This window comes from Tiliqua scincoides, chromosome 1 (assembly GCF_035046505.1).
Source record: "Tiliqua scincoides isolate rTilSci1 chromosome 1, rTilSci1.hap2, whole genome shotgun sequence".
NCBI classification, from domain to species: domain Eukaryota; kingdom Metazoa; phylum Chordata; class Lepidosauria; order Squamata; family Scincidae; genus Tiliqua; species Tiliqua scincoides.
Genome location: NC_089821.1, coordinates 177,562,976 through 177,588,003, shown reverse-complemented (window position 1 = coordinate 177,588,003; position 25,028 = coordinate 177,562,976). Strand labels below are relative to the sequence as shown.

General features: G+C 42.2%; 1 protein-coding gene across 2 annotated transcripts in view; it reads right to left on the bottom strand.

Moving 5' to 3' along the window:
- Positions 1-4,280: 4,280 nt before the first annotated feature.
- LOC136637824 (regulating synaptic membrane exocytosis protein 3-like) overlaps positions 4,281-25,028 on the bottom strand; it is a 116,056-nt gene continuing 95,308 nt past the window's right edge. Inside the window, exons 8-12 of one of the 2 annotated variants that reach the window (XM_066612434.1) lie at positions 13,987-14,128; positions 11,377-11,489; positions 8,796-8,897; positions 6,069-6,208; positions 4,281-4,499 (exon numbers count right to left, since the gene is read on the bottom strand). In XM_066612434.1, the coding sequence (XP_066468531.1) occupies positions 4,281-4,499; positions 6,069-6,208; positions 8,796-8,897; positions 11,377-11,489; positions 13,987-14,128 (716 nt within the window). The remainder of the gene's footprint in view (positions 4,500-6,068; positions 6,209-8,795; positions 8,898-11,376; positions 11,490-13,986; positions 14,129-25,028) is intronic. The other variant, XM_066612435.1, reaches the window with a different exon arrangement.

The window sequence follows — 25,028 nt, the reverse complement described above, 5'->3', positions numbered from 1 at the left end:
TCTCTCTCTCTCAGAGGTCTGGTCTAGACGGGCAGGAGGTCTGGTCTAGAGGATAGAGCCTCCGTTAGCCCAAAGATAACATCAGAAGGTCGCCAGTTCAAGGACATCGGCAGCTCCCTGAACGGCTGAGAATGGCGAGACCTTGAAGCAGCTGACAAGCCGAGCTGAGTGATTCCACCTGCTCTTGGTGTGAGCAAGAAGCATCTTGGCTGCCTTCCATGTGAGAGATGGAGCTGCTTGTCAGCCTGCGTGGGAGAACTGAGGCCAGAAGTGAGACCAAACCAGGAAGATCCATTCTGAAATGTTGGTTCTTGAAAGAGAGAACCTCTATGATTGTAAAAATCCCCTTGAGGGATTTAGAAACGCCTGCCTATGTAAACCGCCTTGAATAAAGTCAGAGGAGTAATCGATGCAAATCCTCTTAATCCGAATAGTTAGTTATGGCTGCAATCCTAACCAGTTTCCTGAGAGTAAGCCCCATTGAACAAAACAAGACTTACTTCTGAGTAGACCTGGTTAGGATTGTGCCCTAAATTGCATATTCCTAGCTTTTAACTCTACTTTAAAGAACTTAAGACTTAACATATGCAAAGTATACCTAATATCACCATATTTGTGATAGTGCATATCAGCAGACTTTAATTTTATTAGACTTAAAATCCACTTTTAATTTCAACTGGTAACATATGAGTCAATTTAAATTATTTTCTGCATCTGTCCATCTTTTCCTTTTCTCCCGAGAATGACTAGATGCAGAAGAGGATATCAGGGCTTCTCTGGTTGTGCAGAAGAGAGTTACAGCAAGTGCAGTTTCTCAGGTTAAGATAAGAAAAGTTGCTGGTGAAATTACATCTGATATGCAACTATTGTAGGAACTCTGCATCACTTTTCTCCACACAAGACATAGGGCAGACACCTGTGCCTGAAGTGATCTTTTCAGGTAGGTACTCTAAAGAACCAAGTCAAATAGAAGCGATATGGGATGGAGTTCTAGAATACTGTCAGTCTAGAGTACTGTCAAATAAAAACGTAACAAATTCCTGGATTTGAGTTCTTAAGGAACTCACATGAAATTGCTGTTGTTTTAACAAAAGTATGTAATCTTTCCTTTAAATGGGGTCTAAGTTGTCAGTTATTAACTAGAAAAGAGATCTTGGAATCATGGTTCAAATTCTGTGCTAGGGGTCATTAGGAAAGGGATCAAGAATAAGACAGCCAATATGGTAATGTCCCCATACGCATCTATGGTGCAGTAACATTTTAAATACTCCATATAGTTCTGGCCGCCACACCTCAAGTGCTTGGTGCTTCTTAGCTTGGACAAAAGGTGATTATGGGAAACATGATGAGCTCTCTTGGAGGAGGGTTGCAGTGGTGAGAGTTCTTTGAAAGAAAAGAGAGAGATCATTTTAAATAAAAAAAATGTATTCAGAAGGCAGGAAAGACCAAGCAGCTAACAGAATTGACAGGTAGTATAGAAGCTATGAGCTAACTAATGATTTTCAGATTGCAAAATCACCATACTGGATACAAATGGTCAGCCATTCCACTGATTCATTTCCTGAGTGCGTGTCCTGCTGAGTAGCCCAATTTTTTGGGGGGGGGGCAGGATTCTGCCTCCCCTGCAATGTATCTGTAGCTGATCAATAAACATTGCTTTGCCTTCCTTACTAGCTGCTTGCTGTCTCTCACTTTGTTCTGCCTTCTATTGCTTCTGCTCCTATTTGTGTTCCTGCTGCAGACTTCAGGCCATTTTCATGGCTATCTTTTCCTGAACCAGAAGAAAGCATCTATATGTGAAGGAGGAGACGGTGACTTGCAACTGCAGGGTTGAATGCACTGTTCAATTACCTCTAGCTTTAGTTCCATTTCAGTGGGAGAAACACGAGTAGACACGGGAATGATGAAGAGATACAATGAAAGAGGAAGGTGACAGAGTATAGAGTCAAAATGAAGAACGTATTGAACAGGGCATTTGAGGTCTTGTCTTGTATGCATTATAGTTGTAGGAAGAGGTAAAAAGCCTCACAGTGCAGTTGACTTGCATAGAAGCTGTATAGTTTTCCTTTGGGACCTTAGAACCCTTCACCCTTAAGCCTTATTACCCCTTGAGTTGGAGTCCAGAGAAGGAGCAAGGCAGGGTATACATCCTGACACAGTTCTGCTGTGAGAGGATTCAGGTCTGTGAAGACAACTTTCACACATGCCGAATACAAAACAACAACTACACGTAACATGAAAAGGAAATTTTATTAAACATGTCTACATAACATGAGCTGGAAGTTCATTTAAAAGCACAGGGGAATGTTAAGACACGTGGTCAAAATAGAAAGGTACTACCGAATTCATAATTAGTTCATTTGTTTTGTGGCCACTAGAAGACAGAAGAGAATCTCGTAGTGCACCAATGCTTCAGTTCTTCCTGCTCAGCAGGTCGAGCAGTAATCAATCTGTGCGCCATGGAAACATGGGCAGTATAGTTCTGGCAATGTTAAATAATAATAAATAGTTCACTTGGTGCAGGCAGTTATGTCTATGAAGGAAAACCTAATTGTGTACACAGTTTCTACATGTGTTACAGCCCCACAGTAGGAATTTACACCAAAATATTTATTAGAAGGAATTTGGTCCGTACTACGTCACGTTTTCCATACGGTAAAAAATAAAGTCCATCTATAGACATTTAGCCCCAGACTGACTGACACAGCCTGGCTAAAACCTGCAAAATGTCTATAAGAAAAAATGGATGGCTTAGATTTCTTGGTTATTTCGTTTGAGTAATTACGAGCAAACTGTACAAGTACATGCAACATACGACCTGGCCTATGTGGAACTAACATACATTATTAAATAATCTCTTTTGTTTGTTTCTTTTTTCTTCCATTTTACTTTTTTTTTTTTTTACAAAAACGTGCATGCAGCTTTGAACAGTTCCAAGTCATGCTGCTCTATTTTGTGAGATCACAAAATTAATGACCCATAAAAGGAGGGAGAACTTCTCAATGCACCTGCACATTCTGCAGTTTTTAGCACATTTACAGAAAAACACAAGGGATTTCAAGTCCAAGAAGAACCAAAAGGAACAAAATGCAAGTTGGTTTCTGTTTTACTGCATTTCCCCCACCCCACCCCCACCCAAAAGAAAGATTACCTTTTGTTAAAAAAAATCAAGCTTTGTGCTTGCCTCAGTCTCAAAGAAATGTAAACTAAAATTTGATAAAAACATTAGTAAGTGCAGAATATTTCAACTGGAATTTCCAGTGAAAAACCAAACAACTTATACCATGCTCTAACCAGGGCAGACAAGTGTGTCCAAAGAGACACATATCAGAGAAGCCTGGGTACGGCTGAAAGTGTGGGATGCTCAACTCCATTCCTGGCCAACATTTGGGAAGTCAATTATACATTTATACACATGAAGGGAAGAGACTTTTTGGGTCTACATTGCAGCTTGGACTGCCAATGCTGAAATGAAAACCAAAACTGTTTCTTTTCTTTTTTAAATCCGGTTTTCAGCCTTAGCGGTTGTTGCAAATCTCCTTCATGCAAAATCTCCATGAAACATAAACAAGTGTTTTGTAATGCAAATATCTTTGCTTTTCACAATGACAAATTTTGATAAACATAAATAAAAAGCTAAAGTAATCCATAGATTGGTCTTTAATTTTGGTTCTCCAAGTGAATTAAAACTATGGAGAATCTAAATGTGGAAACAATGAGAGTATTATTGGCATCATGTAATTCTGACAGGTGAACACTTTAGGAGATGCTTACAGAGATGTACTTCAGCCCTTTTTGGTTTGGTTTAGAAAAAGAAAGGAAGGGTCTCTGTTAGCATCATGAAGACTTACAAAACTGGCAGAATAACACAGCAAAAACAAGTGGAAATAACACATACAGAAACACCAGGAAGTTAACACTGTTTGTGGTCTCTTGTGAAAAAGATGGGGGGGGGGGAAGGGAAAGAGTGAGCAGTTTGTGGAAAGAGTGAGCAGTTCCAGTTTAATCTAAACAATCTCTCCTCATTATGATATATTAGAAGTCATCGGGGACATTTTGCTAGATGGATTGGCTGTATTTTGATATACTGCTTTGTTCGGTCAGTTTGAACCACCTTTTAACAAACAACTCAGACATATTTTTGGATAAACTACTACAGGCAAAACTGAAGTGATTGTCTCTTTCAAAAAAAAATGCTCCTCGTTGTTGTAAATAGCTTTTTTCCCATTGTTATCCTGGGTGGTAACGGCTTTATTAGAGAGCACCTGCTGCTATGTTCACTAAGATCGAATGCAGGGAGGCCCAGATGAACTTTCCAGAGATGACTGGGAAGCCCTGCGAGTCAGAGGAGTCAGCGTTGGATCCACCAGGGAGGAAGGTGGAAATAATTTATACCAGCCTATTACCACACTAGACAAATCAAGTTCTTCCAGTAGGATCTGTGCAACTCCCATGAAGCATTTGTGATCCATTCGGCCATAGTCTCCCCAGACTATTACCTGCAAGTAAGGACAACAGATAGAATCAACACATATCCATTGTTACACACTCTCCACTTCCAAGAGGTAAGAAGTTCTACAGGTAACATTAGTTTCTTCTGGATCAGGGGTGGGCAAACATTTAGGTAGGAGGGCCACATAATCTCTGACACTATGGCTTGAGAAAAAAAATTAATTTAAATTTCAAATTTGAATAAATTTACATAAATGAACACATTACAGACAGAACTTATATGAATGAATGAATGAATGAATTTTACTGAGCTTATTTATAATACACATGAGAACTATAATACATGCATGTAGAACCACATGAGAACTATGAACTGTTTGCCACACACTTCTTGCACAGTGAAAACATACAGACCAAGCCAGAAACACATAAGTTGTTCAGAGGCAATTGGGGGGTGGCGGGTTTAAAATAATGCTCAGGGAAAAACTTTGGAGACTATAAAAGGCCTTACTCTAACTCAGCCTGCACCTTGCGTCTGGAAGTTGCAGGCCGGCACGGGCTCCAACAGTCTTCAACGGGCCAGAGGCTCATTGGAGACTGGGAGCTCCCTGTGGGCCAAATTGGGGGAGCCCAAGGGCTGCAAACAGCCCCTGGGCAGGCGTTTGCCTAGCCCTGTTCTGGATGATCAGAGCACCAGAGACTTATGGCAGCTTTGAAATATTTCCTTTTTTTACAAATATAAAAGTAGAGGCTATTGGAAGCAAACAGAATTCTATAATGTAGTTAATTAGTAAGTAAGTAAGCAAGCAAGCAAGCAAAATAAATAAATGCAACAGCGCAACAGCTAATTCTGCATTCAGTTTCCAAAGAGAAAAATTGTATTCCGAGGATGCTTCAGCATTAGCCAACTCATAGTTCTGTATGCTTCTGACCTCAGTTTTCTATAATACAAATGCCTCAAACATGTAAGTATGTAAGTGGTTCTCACAGACTACAATACTATACATGTCTACTCCACTGTGTTTAATGGACCTAATTCCCTGCGTGGTTATACAGCAGTTGTGGTACAGCTCCACTGTATCCTGTGGGGGAGTTGTGCATGCTGGAGGTCTCTCTGGAGTAAGCCCCACCAGCTGCTAGAGGTCAACTCAGACCTGCACCAGCTCAATTGCTGGCACAAGTCCATGTTGACTCAGGAGGGCAGATCAGGGCCACAAACGGGGTCAGGATTTGGCATGTGCCACCACCACTTCATCCACCCCCTTCCAATGCCCTCCTCCCCACCCCATCACCACCCTGTTCTACCCACACCTCCACTGTTCTGTCCTCTTCTCATCCTGTTCCATTCCCTGCATGAGCTTACCTGTTCTGGTGGGTCTTTGAGGATCCACTGGCATAAGCAGGAAGACTATGGCATTCCCACTGGTGCTCTGGCAGCTAGTGCTTCTGGCTTCTTTGCAGTAGCCACTGCCAGCGGAACACATGGCCCAATCCTATTGGGCTGCCCCTTACACATAAGTGTGTCTAAGATTCCAGCCTCAGAATGATTTGGATTAATCATACCCGTGCAGTCTAGCATTTTTTAATTAGAGGCTGTAATAAGATTAAATACTGACCTGAAGGACTTTACCCTGTGGACTTTCATCAAAAACCAGTGTCTGTTGGTATAAAGGGTCCAGGGTTTTCCTTGCAATCCTTGTCTTCTTCTTGGCTATACAAGCCCCATTTTCCAACAGATACACTTTGACATACGGTGCTGTGAAATAGCAATAATATCCGTCTTAAACTACTCATTTTCTTGTTTTCAGGATATTTATTTCAGAATAAGAAAAATGTAAAGAAAAGGTAAAAAGAAAAATTACTCAAGCAATTTTTTTTAAATAGTAAGGAATGGGCATGAGGAATGAAAGGATAGCCATTGATTATTTTCTGATATAAACAGCTGGCCCACATCTAGGTGCATGAATTCAATTACATGCATCCAACAATCAAAGAGGGAGAGAGGAAAGGCAGAGCCAGAGCTCTGAAGCTGCTGATAGATTTGTGTGGATGAGTGCAGAGGAGTTAGCTGGCGAGAAAAAACCTGAAGCTGGTTTGCAGTTGCCTGTGAAATCTTGCAAAGTACAAAAGGCTGGCAGCCAGGATGATGACTACACTATGGAGTCATGGAGAAATGAAGGGTTCTATGAGTCTTTCTCACGGAACAATACTTGCAAAAGTATTAAGACTAGACTGCCTGTGTAAACCGCCTTGAATCTATGAGAAAGGTGGTACATAAATACTGTAATAAATCAGATCTGGTTACAGTGGTTCATGCCTTGGTGACATCCCATTTAGACTACTATAACATGCTCTATGTGGGGTTTCCCCTGAAGATGATCTGGAAATTGCAACTAGTACAGAACACCGTGGCCCATGTGGTCGCGGGGGCTTGATGGCTTGACGGTTGAGCTGCTGCCCCAGTGACTACACTGGCTGCCCATTTGTTTCCCGGCCCAACTCAAAGTGCTGGTAAATACCTTTGAAGCTCTATACAGCCTGGTACCACAGTATCTGAGGGAATGCTTACTCCTATATAATCCTGAGTGTGCTGTTGCCTGGGGAAGAGAGGGGTGCCGTGGCAAGAAACGGCCTTCTCTTGTGTGGTACCACTTAGAACTCACTACCAGAAATCTAAAATCTGCCCCTTCAATAGAGAGCTTCCAGTTAGGCCTAAATACATTTTTATTCACATTAGCTTTCAGGGGTTCGTAAGTGTGGGAAACTCCTGATTGTCTTTTATTTTGCCTGTTTTTATTGTGCATTCACATGCTTGTTTTAGCTTGTGTGTTATTTTTTACTTGTCACCACTTACGGGTTTTTAGAACCACTGTATAATACTACTTGCTATGCTAGCTTTAAATGATGTTCTGGAATTGAACTGTTCATTTTAAAATTTTATTCTATATTATATGTATTAAGTTTTGTAAGCTGCCTTGAGATTTGGGAAAGGTGGGGTATAAATGTTTTAAATAAGTGAACAAATAAAATAAAATAATTCACTCTTTGTTTTCATAAAGGTCTCCTTACATTTGGAAGCTCCTCCCACTGTTTGTATGTTGTTATATGTGGGTGTAGTTTGAAAAACATGCCCCTAGAAACTTGTGAATGTGTTCGCCGCTTTCTATGAGCTACAATTACTGTCTTTGTTTTGAGGACTACAAGAAAGGCTTGGTGTAAGTTGCCTACTCCTGATGGCTCCAAATGTACAATAATTTATTTTTTTGATACAGTTCAAGTTGGGTCTATTTATAGAATAGGAAGGAATACATAAGAGAAGCTGGATTTCTTACAAGTGTTTATTGTTTTAGTAGAAAAGAACTCAGCTAGAAAATGATTTTTTTCCCCCAGTAGAGGAGTCTGAAAATAGTAGTTTTCAATACACCAGTGATTCTGTTTATGAGTTTTTGTGCGCCTAGCCAGGAGACTACTACTTATTGGATTGCTTGCAGCACCATTGTGCCATTATTCTATTGCCTACCCTGCACAACCCTCATTCCTTTGCTTTCCTTTTGTCTTGTATACATCTGGTGCAAGTTTTTTTTAGGAATCTACCTGCATTGCAGTAAAAGATTCTTTCTAAAGTTTTGATGGAATCATTTGGAACCTTTTATCAAGTTTTAAAGACTTCACACCACACCCCTAATGTTAAACTGTTACACTTGAACACCATCCCTCCATCTCCTTCTTTCCTTGTTCTTGCTTCCCCTCCACCATCTTCTCTCCTTGAGCTAGCTGTGGGGAAGGATGTCATCGTCCCACAGCTGTCCTAGGTGGCTCAACTTTTCTGAGCGCCTTAATGTGGCACATGGCATGGCCAGCGCCACAAACCTATAAGACAGCACTAGGCTGGGAAAGAAGGACAGCACAAGATGCAGGATTGGCTCCAAGTTTGTGGGAATCCTTGAAAGGTGACCTCTCCTGCCATGATGAGCCACCCAATGGTAGGCATAATAGTGAATGTAGGTCTCTTCAGGTGGACAGCAGCAGCAACTGTTGACAGAACTGGTACCAATGTAAGGGAGGGGGATTCACACAGTTAGTGTCTGCCAGCTGTTGACTCGACCCAGCCATCCAGGGGGGTCAGGGGAGATCAGCAGTAGGATCCCCCCAGGGTACTTGACTCCTGGCAACTGCCTGAGTGTGCTTTCTCCTGTCACTAGACCTGACAAGGTGAAACTTTTGGGCAATTCTGGCATACAACACTACACTATCAAAAATAATGTAAGGAAATTATCTGGACATCATCAAGCCAAATTAGTGTACACTTTGAATTTTCCTTCATCCTGTAGGGTTTTTCTTACCTGGGGTAGATTTAGAACCAGGCTTTTGTGTGAGGCCTCGAGCTCTGATGACTTCTACTTCTAGCTGGCCTTTCTTATCCACCATTCCAATTTGAATATCACCTAAAAGAGAGGGATATTAGCATTAATCAGTATAACCATGATTATTCAAGGGAAGATAAATTTATTTTATGGTTTTCTGAATGTGAACATTTATTTATTTGTACAATTCCATTCTGGCCTTCCTATGATTCAAGGGATTTGACAAAAACAGGCACAGATTGATTCCTTTATACAAACATAAATATCATAGTCATGTGAGGAATGAATGCTATCTGATGCCTACACGAGAAAAACATAATATTACATAATTATATGCTTATAATAATACATATGCTTATTACATAATAAACATAATCAGGATAATATTGTCAAAAAAAGATATTTTTCTCAATGCCTTTAAGCCTCTGGACCCAGCAGGCCTCAATGGTTACAGAACATCAGGGTCATAATAGAAAAAGACACAGTCTGTCCACTCATAGATTTAACTTCTTGAACTAAACATAATGAATAGGCCTCCTCAGTAGATCTCAGAAGATGAGACCATCTTGTGAAGAGATGCATTCTGCTATGTAAGAACTAAAAAGTACAGATGAATTACAATCAGTACCCTGAATTGTGCCTGGAACCCGACTGCTAGCCAGTGCAATTTTCTGGAGAATATATTAAGGCAGTGTTTCCCAAACATTTTAGCACCAGGACCCACTTTTTTAGAATGACAATGTCAGGAGCCACCAGAAGTCAGGACCCACTAGAAGTGATGTCATTAACCTGAAAGTGATATCATGGCCAGAAGTGACATCATCAATATGAAAATTTTGAACATCCCATATGACAAAATCAAATTAAGTAACTAAATTAAAAGTTTACAATAAGTATATGTGCAAAAAATTATTTAAAAATAAAGAACAACCCCTCCCAAGCTGTTGCTGATCTGTTTAAAAAAAAATCCCCCCAAAATCCCTAAGGCTCCAATCCTATCCACACTTATCTGGGAGTAAGCCTGGTTGACTATTGTTGTTTAAAAAAGTATACATAGTAGCCTGTTCAAAGTACGGATCTGTAACATTTCCCCAAATGCAGTCACGTACCATGTCAAGTCTAATATATTAAAAATAACATACACATTGAAATGAATGGGGACCCACCTGAAATTGCCTTGCAGCCCACCTAGTGGGTCCCAACCCAGTTTGAGAGACACTGCATTAAGGAGGAGCCTGTCTGGCTCTGCAGAAGTCTGTAGGGGTGTGCACCAACTAAAGCTTCTGAACAAACTTCAAAGGCAGCACCATTCCATAGTAGTCAGTTCCAAGGAGGATGGTAGTGTCCAGGTTCACTCACGGAACTGGGATGACCTGACTCAAACCATCCCATTTGAGGGATGTGGCTGCAGGAAACACTGCATCAACCACAGCCAAGGCTAGAAGTTGCATCAGGAGCTTAGTGCCAGGTGCTTTAGTAGTCATGGCAACAGGGAAGCCTGAGGCAATCCAGGAACTAAAGTGGGATGAGTCAGAACCTATACAAGTTACTGGGAGCACCATAAGAGCCCATTTGGACATCTGTGAGGAGAAGGATGGATGGGCAGAAGACTGAGGGATCTGGCACTTGGTGGCTAGATAGTCCTGGGAAGCCACCTGATGAGGATGAAATGGGTGAAGCTTTAAACCCCTCGCCTTGCAAGACTGTTCTATAGCTCCATAGAGAGCCTGTGGGGCAGATTTCTTCACCTATTTGAGACCCTCCTTTCTTTCATTGGTGCCTCCTCCTTCTATCTGCCTTGCTGGCTCATGGAGATAAGCTAGGAGGAGGTGTGGAACTGGCCATCTTCTCACCCCCATGCGACAGTGGTAAGGAAGTGGACAGGTAGCTGGATCTTAGTTTTCCAGGAAGGGCCCAGCCAGCACACCACAGTCAAAGCCCAAAGCTGACCTCCTTTTAGTTTACCTGGAAACTAATCTCATTGAGCTATCAGAGACTGACTTCCTAATGAAGAAGTATTTAAGATGAGAGTCTTAGATTTGCCAAACTGTAGATCAGTTTGTTTTTTTTAAAGGAATAATCAAAGACATTGTTGAATATGGGAGGCTTCTGGAGTTTGAAATTCTGGACTTTTGAGTAGATCTGTATCTTAAAGCAGGAAATGGTATGCATTCTTTCATTATTATGCAATCGTGTTCCATTTAGAAGACAGGAAACTTCAAGAGCAAGAGAGCCTATAGTAAACCAAACACAATTTCGGGAACTTTGCACAACCATGGACAAGGAGGACACATGGATGACATTAATTCAAATTTAATTTTTGGTGCCTACCAGGCATCAGCAGGGGGTGCCATAGCACAGACATTTTTCTACTTAGGACAAACATTCAGATCTCAAGTCTCAGCATCTTACAGGGCAAGCCTCTTATGTCTCCTCAAAAGTAAGCCCCACTGAGTTTGATGAGACTTAGGCTCCAATCTTGGGGAAAATATAGCCTATGAAATATGCTGCATCATAAAACAGTGATTGGGATATCATATTAAGAACAAAGCACCCTTACCCATGGCAGGCGTTGCTAAGGTCTGCCGACCCACTAGTTGGGCAGGCCCAAGCCCATCAAGGAAATCGCTGAACTGACTGTCAGCACCCAGCCGAACTCCAGGAAATATGAGGCTGTAGTAAAAAAAAATGTCACAAATAATTCTTAGTGGCTTTTTATGATCTGCATGCTCCTGCTTCTCCAAATCCATACCTTGAAGAATTTGCAAATGCTAAATGAAATGAAGAAACAGAATCACATAGGTGCTGTGTTCTTGAACATCATCTGATCACAGATCTGGGCTTTATTAATTTCAGCAATTCTTAGGGAGATAATTATTATGATACCAAGAAAGAGATTAACAGTGTAGTCCTGCGGTTTTCAAACCCACAGTAAGTTTGAATCCCACAGTAAGTCTTTGCGGGGCGGGGGGGGGAGGCAGCAGCACAATCCCCAAGATCACGCCACTCAGGGGGGCTGCAGGGGCTTGGTGCACTTGCCCGAGCCCCCTGCGGGTGCGGGGAGCCCTGCATGACCTTCAGCAGGGCTCCCCGGGTCAGGGAAGGTGACAGCGGAGCGATCGTGCCCCGCTCCGCTAAACCGGAAGCGGTGCGTGATCGTTCCACGTTCCCATTTGACCGGGCTGCAGGGACTGGGGTGCACCCTCCAGTCCCTGCAGCAGCTGTACCTGGATGGGGAGAACCGGGCGCGAACGCCTACAGGGCTCCTTGGGTCAGGGAAAGTGAGAGTGGGGTGATCGCGCTCCGTTTCCCACGCTGCCTCCTCCCTGCCTCCTGGCTACCCCCGCCCCTTAAGGGGAAAGGGACCAGGACCCTCAGGCTTAGTAGTCTTTTAGGATGAAAGGGAGCAATACCAGAACACCAGAATACCAGACTTCTGCTCAAGCTAAGTCAGATATAGTGTATTCTCCTCCTCACTGGAACCTCCCCATAATACTTGGCATATTTAATATACATGTTGAATAATGCACTTCTGAGGAGTGTAATAGAGAAGAGTAACACACTCAGGATCAAGGGTAATCAAATATGATATCTGAAGTCTGCAGCAAATTTTAGTATTTAATTGTATGCTATACTCTTAATTTGCATATTGTTTTCATGGGCTATAGATGAGACTAGATGACTGGGTAAATGAGAGCATGTTCAGATTTTAATTTTTCCAAAATGGGAAAAAATCAATATGAATTTTCAGGTGAATAATCATTCACAGATGCCATACTACCCTGAAGGTTTTGTATCCATGCACATGTTTGATTGCAAATGATTCTGTAAGTCCTTGAATTAGTGAGAATCAGATTCACTTCATTGCTCCTTGTTCTAATGTTCTGCAAAGTACATCTGCCCTATTTATTGTTAGCTGTGAACCACACAACTTTCAATTATTTGAAATAAACTCCTGAGATAGATACACTTTTAAAAGTCAGAAAGGGGAAACGAAGGTGGAAGCAGCAGCAATGGATCCTATATAGATGGGGACAGATAGGAGAAAGAATGTAACACTTCTTGACTTAGAAACTTTACCACTTAAAATCTCAGATGAATGGGAGATCTGGTTTCTCAGTACTGTGAAAAATATACTCCATATGTCATCTGAAGTAATTACTTCATATTCTCTTTACAGCTACAGCTAAGGTGCCCAAGGCCAGGCAGGTTTACTAAAGCTCAAATTACAGCTTGGTACCAGGAATAGAATGGAAGAGTGGACACGACCCAACAGTAAGGGAAGCACTTAGGTTTGGCCCATTAAGGGGTGGGGGGAGGGGGACTGCAGCAATGCGATCCCCAGGACCATGCTGCTGCTAGAAAAAAGGGAGGGGGTTCCTGGCTTACCTGAAGCCAGCAACAGTGGCAGGAAGCCTTGCGGACACCTCCACAGGGCTCCCAAGCCTTGAAAATAAAAAAGCAAGAGGAAGCCACTTCCAGTTTCTGATCGCAAAACTGGAAGTGATTCCCAATCACATTTTTTTCCCAAGACTTGGGGAGCCCTGCAGAGGTTTCTGTGAGGCTCCCCACACCCCCTGGACACTGTTTACTTCAGGTAAGCCAGGAACCCCCTCCCTTTTTGGCAGCTCTGCCAAAGTGACTGAAGCTATATCGAGTAGGTGGAGCGAAGCAGTTGGAGGTCTCATCAGGGAAAGGGAACTTTCATTCCCTTCCCCCAGGGAAAGCCCAAGCCCCACATTGGGGTTTCTAAAGTCTACACTGGCAAAGACTTGAGAGACTCCATGTCAGGCCTTCTGGCCTGACATGGAGTTCATGATATGGCAGAGCAGAACGTCACCAATCCCTGCTCACTGTATACATGTTTTATGGCATGTTTATGGCACCCAGCACCGGTGCTAAGGCACTGAGTCCTGGTCCTAGGCCAGTTTAGCATTGGGCCCTTAGTCTGTGTTAGCCTTACTGTTTCTGAGGAGAATCAGTTAGTCCTTGCTGCAGCCTGACTCCTCAGCCACCACCTGTTGTACACCACCTGTTGTAGCAGCTCAAACAGAAGCAGAGTTGCTCACTCAATGAATACTGAGCACCCTGTATTGAACCAGCAGCCAGCACAAATGTCCTGTTCACTGAATGAATAAAGGAGCCCTAGTTATACAATGCATCAACTTACTTTCCCTCTGAGCTGTAACTGTTGATGCTGCCATCAGTTGACTCTCGACTTGGCTGCCGAACCATGCGACTTCTCATTTCTGCGGCCATGCCTGTTTCTGTGCTTCTCTGTATCGTGCTTTTTAGCTTCTTGTTGCCTGTCTCTAAGAGAGCAAAACAAAACCAAAAACGAGAGAGAGAGAGACAGAGTGCGAGCTATAACAGCAATAAACATGTCTTTAAAAATGCGTTGCCACCTGGATCAAAGTGAATACCACTGGTATTTATAAAGATACATGTTTTAACAATGTTATGGACATTTATGTTTGTTCTGTATGTTGAAGAATGTTGTCTGATGTTTGACCAAGACAGTACCATCAATTTGAGCACTCCAATCACCATGAAGAAAAAATATTTATGGTCCAATTCTCTCATGAATTTATCAGCTTTCTTTTCAGAAAATAATATTAATTCTACTAAGCACCTGAAGAATTTATGACATTTTCTACATACTATTTTGCTATGTAGAACTTTTGAAACAAGTTTGCTGCCTCTTATCTTTTTTCACTTAATATCTCTTTTTATGAGAGGAAGGAACACAACAGTTCCCATTAGGTAGTCTTAGTCAGACTATCACATAATCTTACAAGCATTTCGGATACCATGTTAATGTTGTCAGCACAGACAAATCAACTACCAAGATTTCTAACACTTTGTGTAAGTTTTTAGTAGTTTATAGCATGAGTAAATCCTCCACCAACTGAAATCAATGGCAAAACCTTCATTCATTTTAATGGAGCAAGATCGTACCCATAGTTTCCTATGTTTCTACGCTGGAATACTGGCTTCTAGTGAATCCTGAAGCTCATTAGAAGGTTCAGGAATTCCCCTAATCAGAAGTTCAGTAAGGATAGACATGCATCTCTGAAAGAAAAATTGTCCATGACCATAAGCGTGTTGGGTGTCTATAAGATGCTCTTTCCATTTTGTACGGTATTGATGTGTCCAATCAGGCCTAGTCTGCACAAAATGAGTGTGCGACTTATGCCCCAGAATCTTATGCACAACACAGGGATTCGACGTTACTGAGCATTGGGTACCCATTCCCTTTGTTAGGTACATTCTGGTGAGAAGTTGGCTGATGATTCCTCAATGAGAACTAACGGTTGCAAGATAGTTAGCAATCTCTGTGTGTGTTTAATGAGTGTCAGAGCTTGAAGAAGGTTGACCATGCTCCAGGTAAGGGAACGCTGATGAAGGGTTTGTGTGTGTGTGTGTGTGTGTGTGTGTGTGTGTGTGTGTGTGTGTGTGTGTGTGTGTGTGTGTGTGTGTGTGAAAGAGAGAGAGGTATGCAGTTTTTAGCTCCTCATCCCCATCAAATCCTTTGGCTGCACAACTATGCCATGGGTGGGTTGACACTGCTGTCTTCATATATACATGTGAGAGGATGATGAGAGATAGGTCAGAGGATGAGGTATTCCACTGGTAATGGTTCCCTTGAATCTGACTGGCAGTAGAACATAAGGTCAGCTCATTAGTAAATAAGTACATTAGTTTGTCACCTTAACAATCTGTATTCTCCTGCTCTGAAATTTTGCAAACAGAAATTATAATGCATACTTCAAATACATGTACTGAAAATTGTTTTTCACAGATATCGGCTCACTGAGAGGTACATTTCATTCTGTTTATCAGCTCAATTAATTTGATGACAGATATGTGAAAGGCCTTTCAAAACACTTGATAATATGTCACCTGAGCATGTCATTAGCAATCCTGCATATCCACAATCAATGTTCACGACGTTGATATGAGTTACGCTGATTTCTGTGCATTTAAGAGGACATATGCTACACATCCATCAAACACCACTGGTTGTTTGGATACAATGCAGTGGCCCCAATGTTCTAGTTGTGGTTGCCTCACTGATGTAAAGCATTTGAACTGCTGTGATTAATAATTTGAAAGTAAGATGCAGAGCCACCTTCAGCTTCAGGGTTCTGAATATCAGCACAGCATTGTAAATATGAAGTAAAAAAGAACCTATAGAGATATAAAGCCCATTACATTCAGAAATCTAAACATAATTGCAGATCCACAGTAATCGTACATAAAGAACACAGAGCCTAAAAGGGTCATATGTCTGAGCCTTCAGGTCTCTGAACATACCAATATTTGAGCTGCAGATCATATAAAACCACAGTATTCTTCCAGTTTTTTAAGCAGTATTGTATTAAAATAAATTTCAAATTGTTTGTTCCTATGACAGTGGTTAGTTTCTGGTTATTTCTGGTACATTATGTAAGGAACATGAAAGTGAACAAGAAACTCTTGTAGGGAGTGCACAAGAACGTTCACGCTCTCTCTCTCTCGCTACGCTAGGACGTCAGGACTCATCAGCAGACCAAGAGAACTTTTTCACCTCAAGAGAACTGGCATGCAAGAAATGGATTGCCAAACGGAGTGAACGCATAACAGAGATATTGAAAAGGGATTCACTGCTAGGTTAAGAATTAGAATTGACTGATGGATATTAAAAGATGGAAAACTACATTGGCTGGTCTCTTCCAGAAAATGGTGAGGACCATTTACAGGGAAAATGTTTACTACTACAAATAAAAGTTATGTTCATGCATATGCACTCTTGTATGTTACTTAAAATGTACAAAAGTAAAAAAGTAAAAAATAAAAGATAAAAAGTCTGTGTATATGCTCCCTTGGCCTTCTTTTGTGTTACTCTGCTCTCAGGCATCCAACTTCAGAGCTTTCATGCTACATTTAACTGTTACATAAGAGATGGTATGAAATGAATGGTGACAGTTGCAGAAATTCTAAAAAAGATTATAAAGAAAGATACATTTCCATGCGTTAATCATAGGTTACACTAGTATTACTTTGCTGGAATATCTATTGTTCTGTCACATATCGAAGAGTTAGAGTTATATATTACATTTTAGAAGAATAAATATTCATAAGGAAAGTACCAAATATTACAGTCTAAAACAATACTATGCTAGTATTGTATTGGCAACCTTCAGTCTCGAAAGACTATGGTATCGCGCTCTGAAAGGTGATTCTGGCACAGCGTCTAGTGTGGCTGAAAAGGCCAATCCGGGAGTGACAATCCCTTCCACACTGGGAGCAAGTGCAGTCTGTCCCTGGTCTGTCTCCCTGGCTATGGGCCTTCCCTCTTTGCCTCAGACTGCTGGCAAAGTGTCTCTTCAAACTGGGAAAGGCCATGCTGCACAGCCTGCCTCCAAGCGGACCACTCAGAGGCCAGGGTTTCCCACTTGTTGAGGTCCATCCCTAAGGCCTTCAGATCCCTCTTGCAGATGTCCTTGTATCGCATATGCTAGTATACAAAGCAATTTACAAACAAATTTCCAAATAAAATAACAGCTTTTAAGAACACAAACTTTATGACCAAATTTATGTGCCCATTCTGTGGTTACTACCTGATATGAAACAGGTTATCAAGATCTGTGGGTCAATATTGTTGACTACCACACAGAGGACCTTAAATGCCCCACAACAAGCCAACTGCCAGTACAGTAGTTACAAAACAAGAAGATGCCATCATGATTCTGAAGGTTGATTGAAAAAGTAATATTCTTTTTCAGGAACCTGACAAGTATATAAGCTCATCTAATTCTTAACAGAAGGTTTTGACCATTGTCACCACTTAGGATGATATATCCATCGATCCAATACTTGAGGCATTTATATTAGTAGAAAATGGATAACAGGTAAAAATAAGAGTGATACTGTGTAATCTGTAGCCACAGGAGCCTAAAGTAGGACATGAAGAATGCCAAGTTTAGGTCCATAAATGGCTAATTGAACATAATGTGTGACCTTTTCATGGGACATTTTCCAAAGTGGGTGCTGCTGAGCAATTTTCTCCTCACACTGGAAGCTAACTTTAAGTAAAATCGCAAAGACCTATCTTGATCTGCTACTTCAGACACCACAATAGAAAACTGCTTTGGGTGTTCAATGGTCCTCATACGCCACCAGGTAAATTAGGCTCTTCTTGTGGTTCCAGCTGATGGTGGTATGAGGGAACGATGCCCACTTAACCCACATGCTATGTATGATCTTGTGAAATGCTTAGGGATCTGTGGTCACAGGTGGTTGAGCATGTTAGCTTTGCCTTCAGCTCTATGTGCTTGTGGAATTTTACAAATTCAGTAATTGATCATATATCCAAGCTACATGGCTCTCCCAAAGCCACAGGAATTCTGACCATGAAACATTTAGTAATGAAGGTGTGGAAAACCAAGGACCTCCCAGATATTCAAACATGAGTGGCAGAAATGCTAAATTTGGCACATAAGATTCAATTTGCTTATAAAAGTCAGCAGGCAGGCTCTGGAAACTTTTGAGAATATATAGAAATAATTCTAAGAACGTTTCGGCTAATGGTTATACAGGAGAACAGGTTCATTGTGTGTGATGACTACATGTCTCCTCCTGTTTTTTCCTTTCCTTTTTTGCACATAAAATATTTTATCTTGTCCAATTACTTCTTCACATTCTGAAACCTACTTTCTTCCTGTCATATGGAGGCTAATGATTTGGTTGAAGAATTGCTGCTCTTTTATGCTCTTATTACCACTTTAGTTTCTTTGCAGAATTTAGTAGTTGGAGACCTTGCTGTATGCCTCGTTGGGAAGGAGGGAATAATTCTTCTTCACTGTATTCTGAGATCTGTATTTGATTGGTTTTGTATAGGCTAAAATGTATTACAATGATTGACAGAAAATGGGTGTTTGTTACAAATGTAATGATAGGTGCAACCACCATGATGAAACCAGGTGACATTCCATGTTTAAACTGGGTCCTCACTTGCTGTATGTGCAGAATTTGCTAGCAAAATGTCACTCAGTCGATTGATTCCTGATGTGCCTACTCTGAATGCGCACATGAGATAACCAGGTTTAAATGAGATGCACTGACAACCTCAGTACACAGAATATGGAACCCCACATGCTTGCCATCATGTTTAAATCACACCTTACAGGTCAGAACAAATGAGGGATTAAGGGCCTGTAGGGGCCCACCCCTGGAGGGGCCTGGAGCAGGCTTGTTCCACCCCCAGGGAGACCTTAGATTGGCTGGAGGGGGTTCTAGCATCCTTTTCCTCCTCTCTAGCAGAGCTGCCAGACCTGGCCTAGGAGCAGGAGCTGTTTACCTCACAGCTCCCTGCTTTGCACTGACCACCTCTCATCCCTGGCCTCCCTGTTTTATGGAGCAAGCCCGCCCCCTTTGGCCCCTCCCCTTCCTCCAGGTGGGGCAGAAAAGGCCTTTCATGTTCCTGGCTTGTTTCCTTCAGTGCTCCTTGTTTGTCCTGCCAGCCCCCTCTGGCTAGTTGGGGTGAGCCAACCTTCTTTCCCCCTTCAATGGCAGGGAAGTCTCCTCACCCTGGGCATGGGGTGCCTGCTCTAGGGTAAGTCAGCGGTCAGGGCATCTGGGAGGGACCCTGACAGGGCCTAAACCTAAACAGTGCTCTCCAGCTTACTGCTGGTGCACACTGTCACCAACATGTCATAAGGCATGTTTGCAAGGTTTAGCACTGACCTGGTGCTGGGCTAGCAGAGAGATAAGTGGGGGCAAGGGGGAGATGGGGAGGAGGTATTCAGGGCATGGGGAGGCATAGGGAGGGCAGGGAGAAGGTGAGCAGGAGGTGTTCCGGGAGGAGGGAGTGGGGTGGGAGGAGCGCGGGACTGGTGTAACTCAGCTCCACTGGATCCTGAGGTTCATGTCAGGCTGTGCGGCCCAATATGTAGGCTCTTGGCTGCTGTAGAATTAAGTAGCCCCACTACTTGCCTTACCCGGGGAAAAGGGACGAATGTCCCCTTCCCCCGAGGAGCTGCCAATGGCACTCAGGATGCCGTGGCAGCCATTTGTATGTTGCACATTTTCTCTGCAGAAAATCATCCCCTAAATTGTGATTTATACTGAAGCACCTACTGGAGGAAGACAAGGAGAAGCCCAAGCACAGTATTCAAGGACACATTGAATGTTATGCCTGAAACCAAGTAGACAAATGGGCCTGGCTTTCTTTTTTCAAAGAAGGCTGTCTTCTAGAAGCAAATCTACACAGCACTCTGTGAACTGCCACTTCCTCTTAGATGCTGTTCAGTGACAGTGATCATAGACGCATTTCTACTCCACTTCACCAGACACGGTTGTTCCTATTTCTTCTAGTTATAAAGTATTAAGGTGCCAAAGTATCATGTTGCTGACAGTCTTTTCTCTCACATCTAGAGTGACAGAATACAAAATACTCTAAACAAGACCTTGGATCAGCATGCGCATTCAACAACAGGCATTTTGCTTCACTCAGGACATGACCATGAACTCTGTTAAATGCGGACTGGTTTAATAAAGCTGACTCTTTCATGAGACCGACTCCAGCTAGGATAGAATAGTTGTGTGACTATTTTGCAGACATCTGTTTTTTCTCTCATCCTGGTGCCCATTAAGGGAACAGGAAAGAATGGCTAATGGCAAGAGATTTAGTGCACGGCTGTCGTGCTTACAGCAAAGGCTGTCCAACTATAAATTGTTATGATGTTGTTGTGCCAGATAATTTCCAGAATGAAACTAGTATTGCTTAACATTATGACACTGGCAGAGTGCCAACACAGCTGCCACTGAGTAGCAGAGAGGAAGATGATATCTGAATGGAACAGAAACTATTTGACAGGTTTTTACCAGAAAGGGCACCCAGTAAACTAAATGGAAATATTTGCATTCTACTTTTCAGTACATTTCAGACTCCTCCAATTCCACCACCCCATCGCTGGTAACCTACTGATCATTTTAACAGCTACTTTTCTTTCTGTTAGTACAGGTATCCCCCGCTTTCTGACGGTTTGTTTTCCAACGATCTGCTCTTTCAGCACATTTCAATTATTCCAGGAACCCATTCATTCAGTGCATGCCCCGTTCTTTCCACCCCTCTCTGCTGTTCTAAAGGTTAAAATTGCCCTCCCCATGTTGATGTGCATATGACATTGTGAGTCAAACTTTTGGTATGTGTGTGTGTGTGTGTGAGAGAGAGAGGAGCACATGCCAACTTTAGCTCCGGGTCTATTCTGATTCTCAAAGGCGTTAATGAAAGTCCATTTGTAGAAATCTTTGTGTGACAGCAGGAATTTGAAAGATAAAAAAGGCACTTGCAGTTTGCTAGCTAGAAAAGCATTGGAAGCAACATTTTTAAACTAAAAAAGACTGGGTTCTGCTTTTCAAATGTTTCCGCTTTTCAACACTGCTCCAGTCCGTAACCTGTCAAATGAGGGGGGACGTCTGTATTGTAAACGTAAAGTCTTCCTCAGGCAAAGCCTCAACTGTCGTTAATGTTTAGACAGTTATTTTAAAAGTTTGAAACAGCAGCTTACAATTGGAATGAAGACATGTTTATGAATGGCAGTGTAAGTTGGGCAGTGCAATCCTAACTTGCATGGGAACAGGCAGGCCAGCAGGCAGGCCTGTGCTGTATCCAGTGTAAGTTTGGGGCTGGCTGAGGTTCAGCCCAAGGCAAGGGCAAACTTTTCCCCTTACCCTAAGGAGAGTCACAGTGGCCCCAATGGATCTACCCAGATCTGCACCACCTGATGAGGTGGCGAGGATTCAAGCAGAATGAAGAAGCCTGGAACTGCTCCGCACTGCCTGGGAACAGGGGCTAGGATCTAGCATAACCACCAGGTCCTAGTCCTGTCTCCTGCTCCCCGCTGGGAGGGAGGGCAATAAGGTGGCAGATTGGGGGTGCCCTTCACCACAAATCCATCACCACCACTACTGACTCCTTTCAGCCCGCCATAGATGCAACCCATTTCTGCCCTGATCTATTTCTGCTTGCTAAAAGTGAGTGGAAAGTGGATCACCCACCTCCTGACTGTGCTCCTCAAGTGGGTTCTTCAAACATGGAAGCAGGATTTCTGGTTTGATTGACAGGGACTGCATGAATGAACTAGCTCCTTCAAAGAAAAACACAGATGTCCTGCACTTCTGCAACTGAGGAAATCATGCAAGGAGTGTGGTGAGTGGCCACTATTTTATTTTTTTATTGTGCAGAGGTGGAGAACCAAGGCAGCACTGGGTGGCATTCCAGGGTCACAATGTCACTGCCCATGACCTTACCATCTACTGAGCTTAGGAAAGGAGCCAGCATAAGACTCGAGGAAAGTCGACACATGATTTCCAAGACTGCTTCAGTGCTGATGTTCACTATCAAATATCTTATCAGGGACAGATATGAGCACTATGTTTGCTTGGGCTTCTCAGTTCACTAACTTACTACTGTTAAAAAGATCAATTACTACAAGTGAAAAGGGCATCTAACTACCAGGCACTGCCATGACTACTCTGACAGATAGCACAAGCACTCTAAAGGCATTCAGGGTTACTATTACACCAAGAGGAATTTCTGCAGTTTTACCAGAATTGTTTGGTCCCATTTACTTTTGGTTCTGAGTTCCCTCAGCTACACACTGCAGCAATAAGACTTTTGTTAGCAGCAGCTTATAAAAGAGAATATACATGGAAATCCTATTCTTCTCCCATACCATATTTGTCAGATTTTGTTTTCAAAGTTCTCTCATCTGAGCAACAACAGCAGCTATTGACCTATTTTCATTTGAGAAATAGGATGTTGTCATTTTGATTGAAATATTAAATATAGGTGAGGGACCATAGCTCAGTGGTAAAACTCATGCTTTGCAAGCAGACGATCCCAGTTCAGTCCCTGGTGTATCTAGGCAGAGTTAACTGTTTCAAGAAAGATGGGTGACTAGTTTGATCCAATATATAGCAGCTTTCTAGACAAGAGGGGTTCCTAATCATTTTATGATTACAGACCCTCCAATGGATTGCCCAATATGTCCCCATACCCCCTTTGCCAGACATCTTCATCACCATTCCTATTCAGTACCAGTATGATTTCAAAAGACGTCAATAGCTTGGTTTTACTTTACATACAGATACATCAGAACACCTCAATCTGTATTGATAATAGTAATAGTTAAGAATAGTTAAGAATAACAACAATTTTTTTTTTTTTTACATTGTTCAGAGATGGAGTCCTATAACCCCATCATTTGGTTCCCATACCCCCAAGAGACATGGTGAGGGTTGGTGCCACTTGGGAAAAGAAATCATGGTTACACCTCCATGGACCTCATCCCATATCAGATCAGACAGAATCCTTAGTAATGTTTTTTGTACTAATATTATTAATCAATCATAATTCCTGTATGCCAGTGAATGTAATGGCAATAGTAGTGACAAAAAGTAGCAAAATTAAAATTACACCTTTAAATTACAATATCATAGACATATTTAGGATCAAGCTGCACATATATCTAGTAAGAGGATGCATGCCATCTTTCACTTTAAAATAAATGGTTTCCTTGTTACATTTCACACATCTTATTACTTAATAGATTGCTTTGAGAAAACAAGAGCTCTTGAATATTCAGTGTTGAAAATTATTTGCTAAATTTAAAAACTGTTATAAACTATTCTGTATTTTTAATCATTGATTCTAAACATTGATTTATTAAGGGCACAATCCTATGCATGTCTACTCAATAGTAAGTCCTATTGTGTTTGTGGCTTACTCTAAGGAAAGTGTGGATAGGATTGCAGCCTAACTCAATGTTTTTAACCATTTTCTAACACTGGTATGTTTTCATACCACCAGTAACAAATGCAGTCATTTTGGTGCCACCCCTCCCTGGGGTGTCATCCTGTTCAGTCCTTCCTACCCCCTAGAGACACCCCGATAAATCCTTTGGTTAAGAATCATTGGTATTCTTGGAACAGAATTTACATTCTTAAAGTAGACATGATTGCAATAACAGTTTGATGGTGATGAAGCCACACTTCTGGTTTGATATATTGTAGAGGCTACATCAAGTTGCCCATTCTAGTGGAAGTGAAAAGAACCTTTGTACATGCAAAAGCCGATCAACATTTTAATCTCCCCAACCACACAAATGCAAGTGCAAGCCACAGAACATCAGAAGGAGCCTCAGGCCAAACAGCAGTTCAACAGGGTAAGCTGTTCAACAATACTCAACTTTAGTGGAGAATCTGTAGAAGAACTAGAACTCAACAGGATTTATTTTAAGAATACCAAAATATTTCGTTAGGAGGTACAAATAAAGAGACAGAATGTGTATATATTTGCCTGCTGGCTTCAAAGAAATAAAAACGCCTCTCAAAGAGTGCACATCAGTAGCATAGCTGGTCATAGCACTAGGTTTTGCAGGTGTCTGAACCGCACCTTGCAAGGAACATTCTGGTACTCCCCTGTTTTCCTCTCACAAACTGGAATAGCTCTGAAGGGGAGGGGAGGGGCTGTTTGCAAGCAGGGCCTCTGGGAGGAATTTTATCAGGGGGTATGAAGTTTCTTTTGGGCCCCTTTGCAAAGCAGGAGGGGTGAAACAAAGCTGGGGAGGGTGGTGATGGGCAGGCAGAATGGGGGCAGGGAGGAGTGAAAAGGGTGGAGGAAGGGTGGAGACAGCTGGAAAAGTCTTTGGGAGCCCGGGTCTACACACCCATGTGGCATCTGCAGCTAGATACAGTACTATGGAAAACCAAACACACTCCTAAGTCTTTCTAAAATCTTTTAAATATAGAAAATCATTGCAGAAAATTAGCATCATCATATTTAGACTCCAACTAGAATGGAAAGTGTCCTGTGCCGACCAAAATGCTTCTGTAGCAGCTGTAGTCCTGCAGCTGTGTCCCTGAGCTCCTATACCCCCCTTCATGATAAGCAGAACTGCAAGTCAAAGTGCTACTGCTGCAGGCCAGTTTCCTCCCAGATTTGACACTGTGTTTAGGAGTGTCCTGTATGCATTCCTCAGCCCAGCATATATGGCTTGCCAGTAGCTGCAGCCACACACCCATGGTAGTGTCCCCAGTATCCTGTGTGGGCAACAAGTCTGAGTAGATAGGAAAATGTAAGATCCCAGGAAATTTCTGGGGCCCCTCCTCTGGCTCCTGGGCCCCCATTTGACCCTGGGCCCGGGTACAAATCCTCCCTTTACC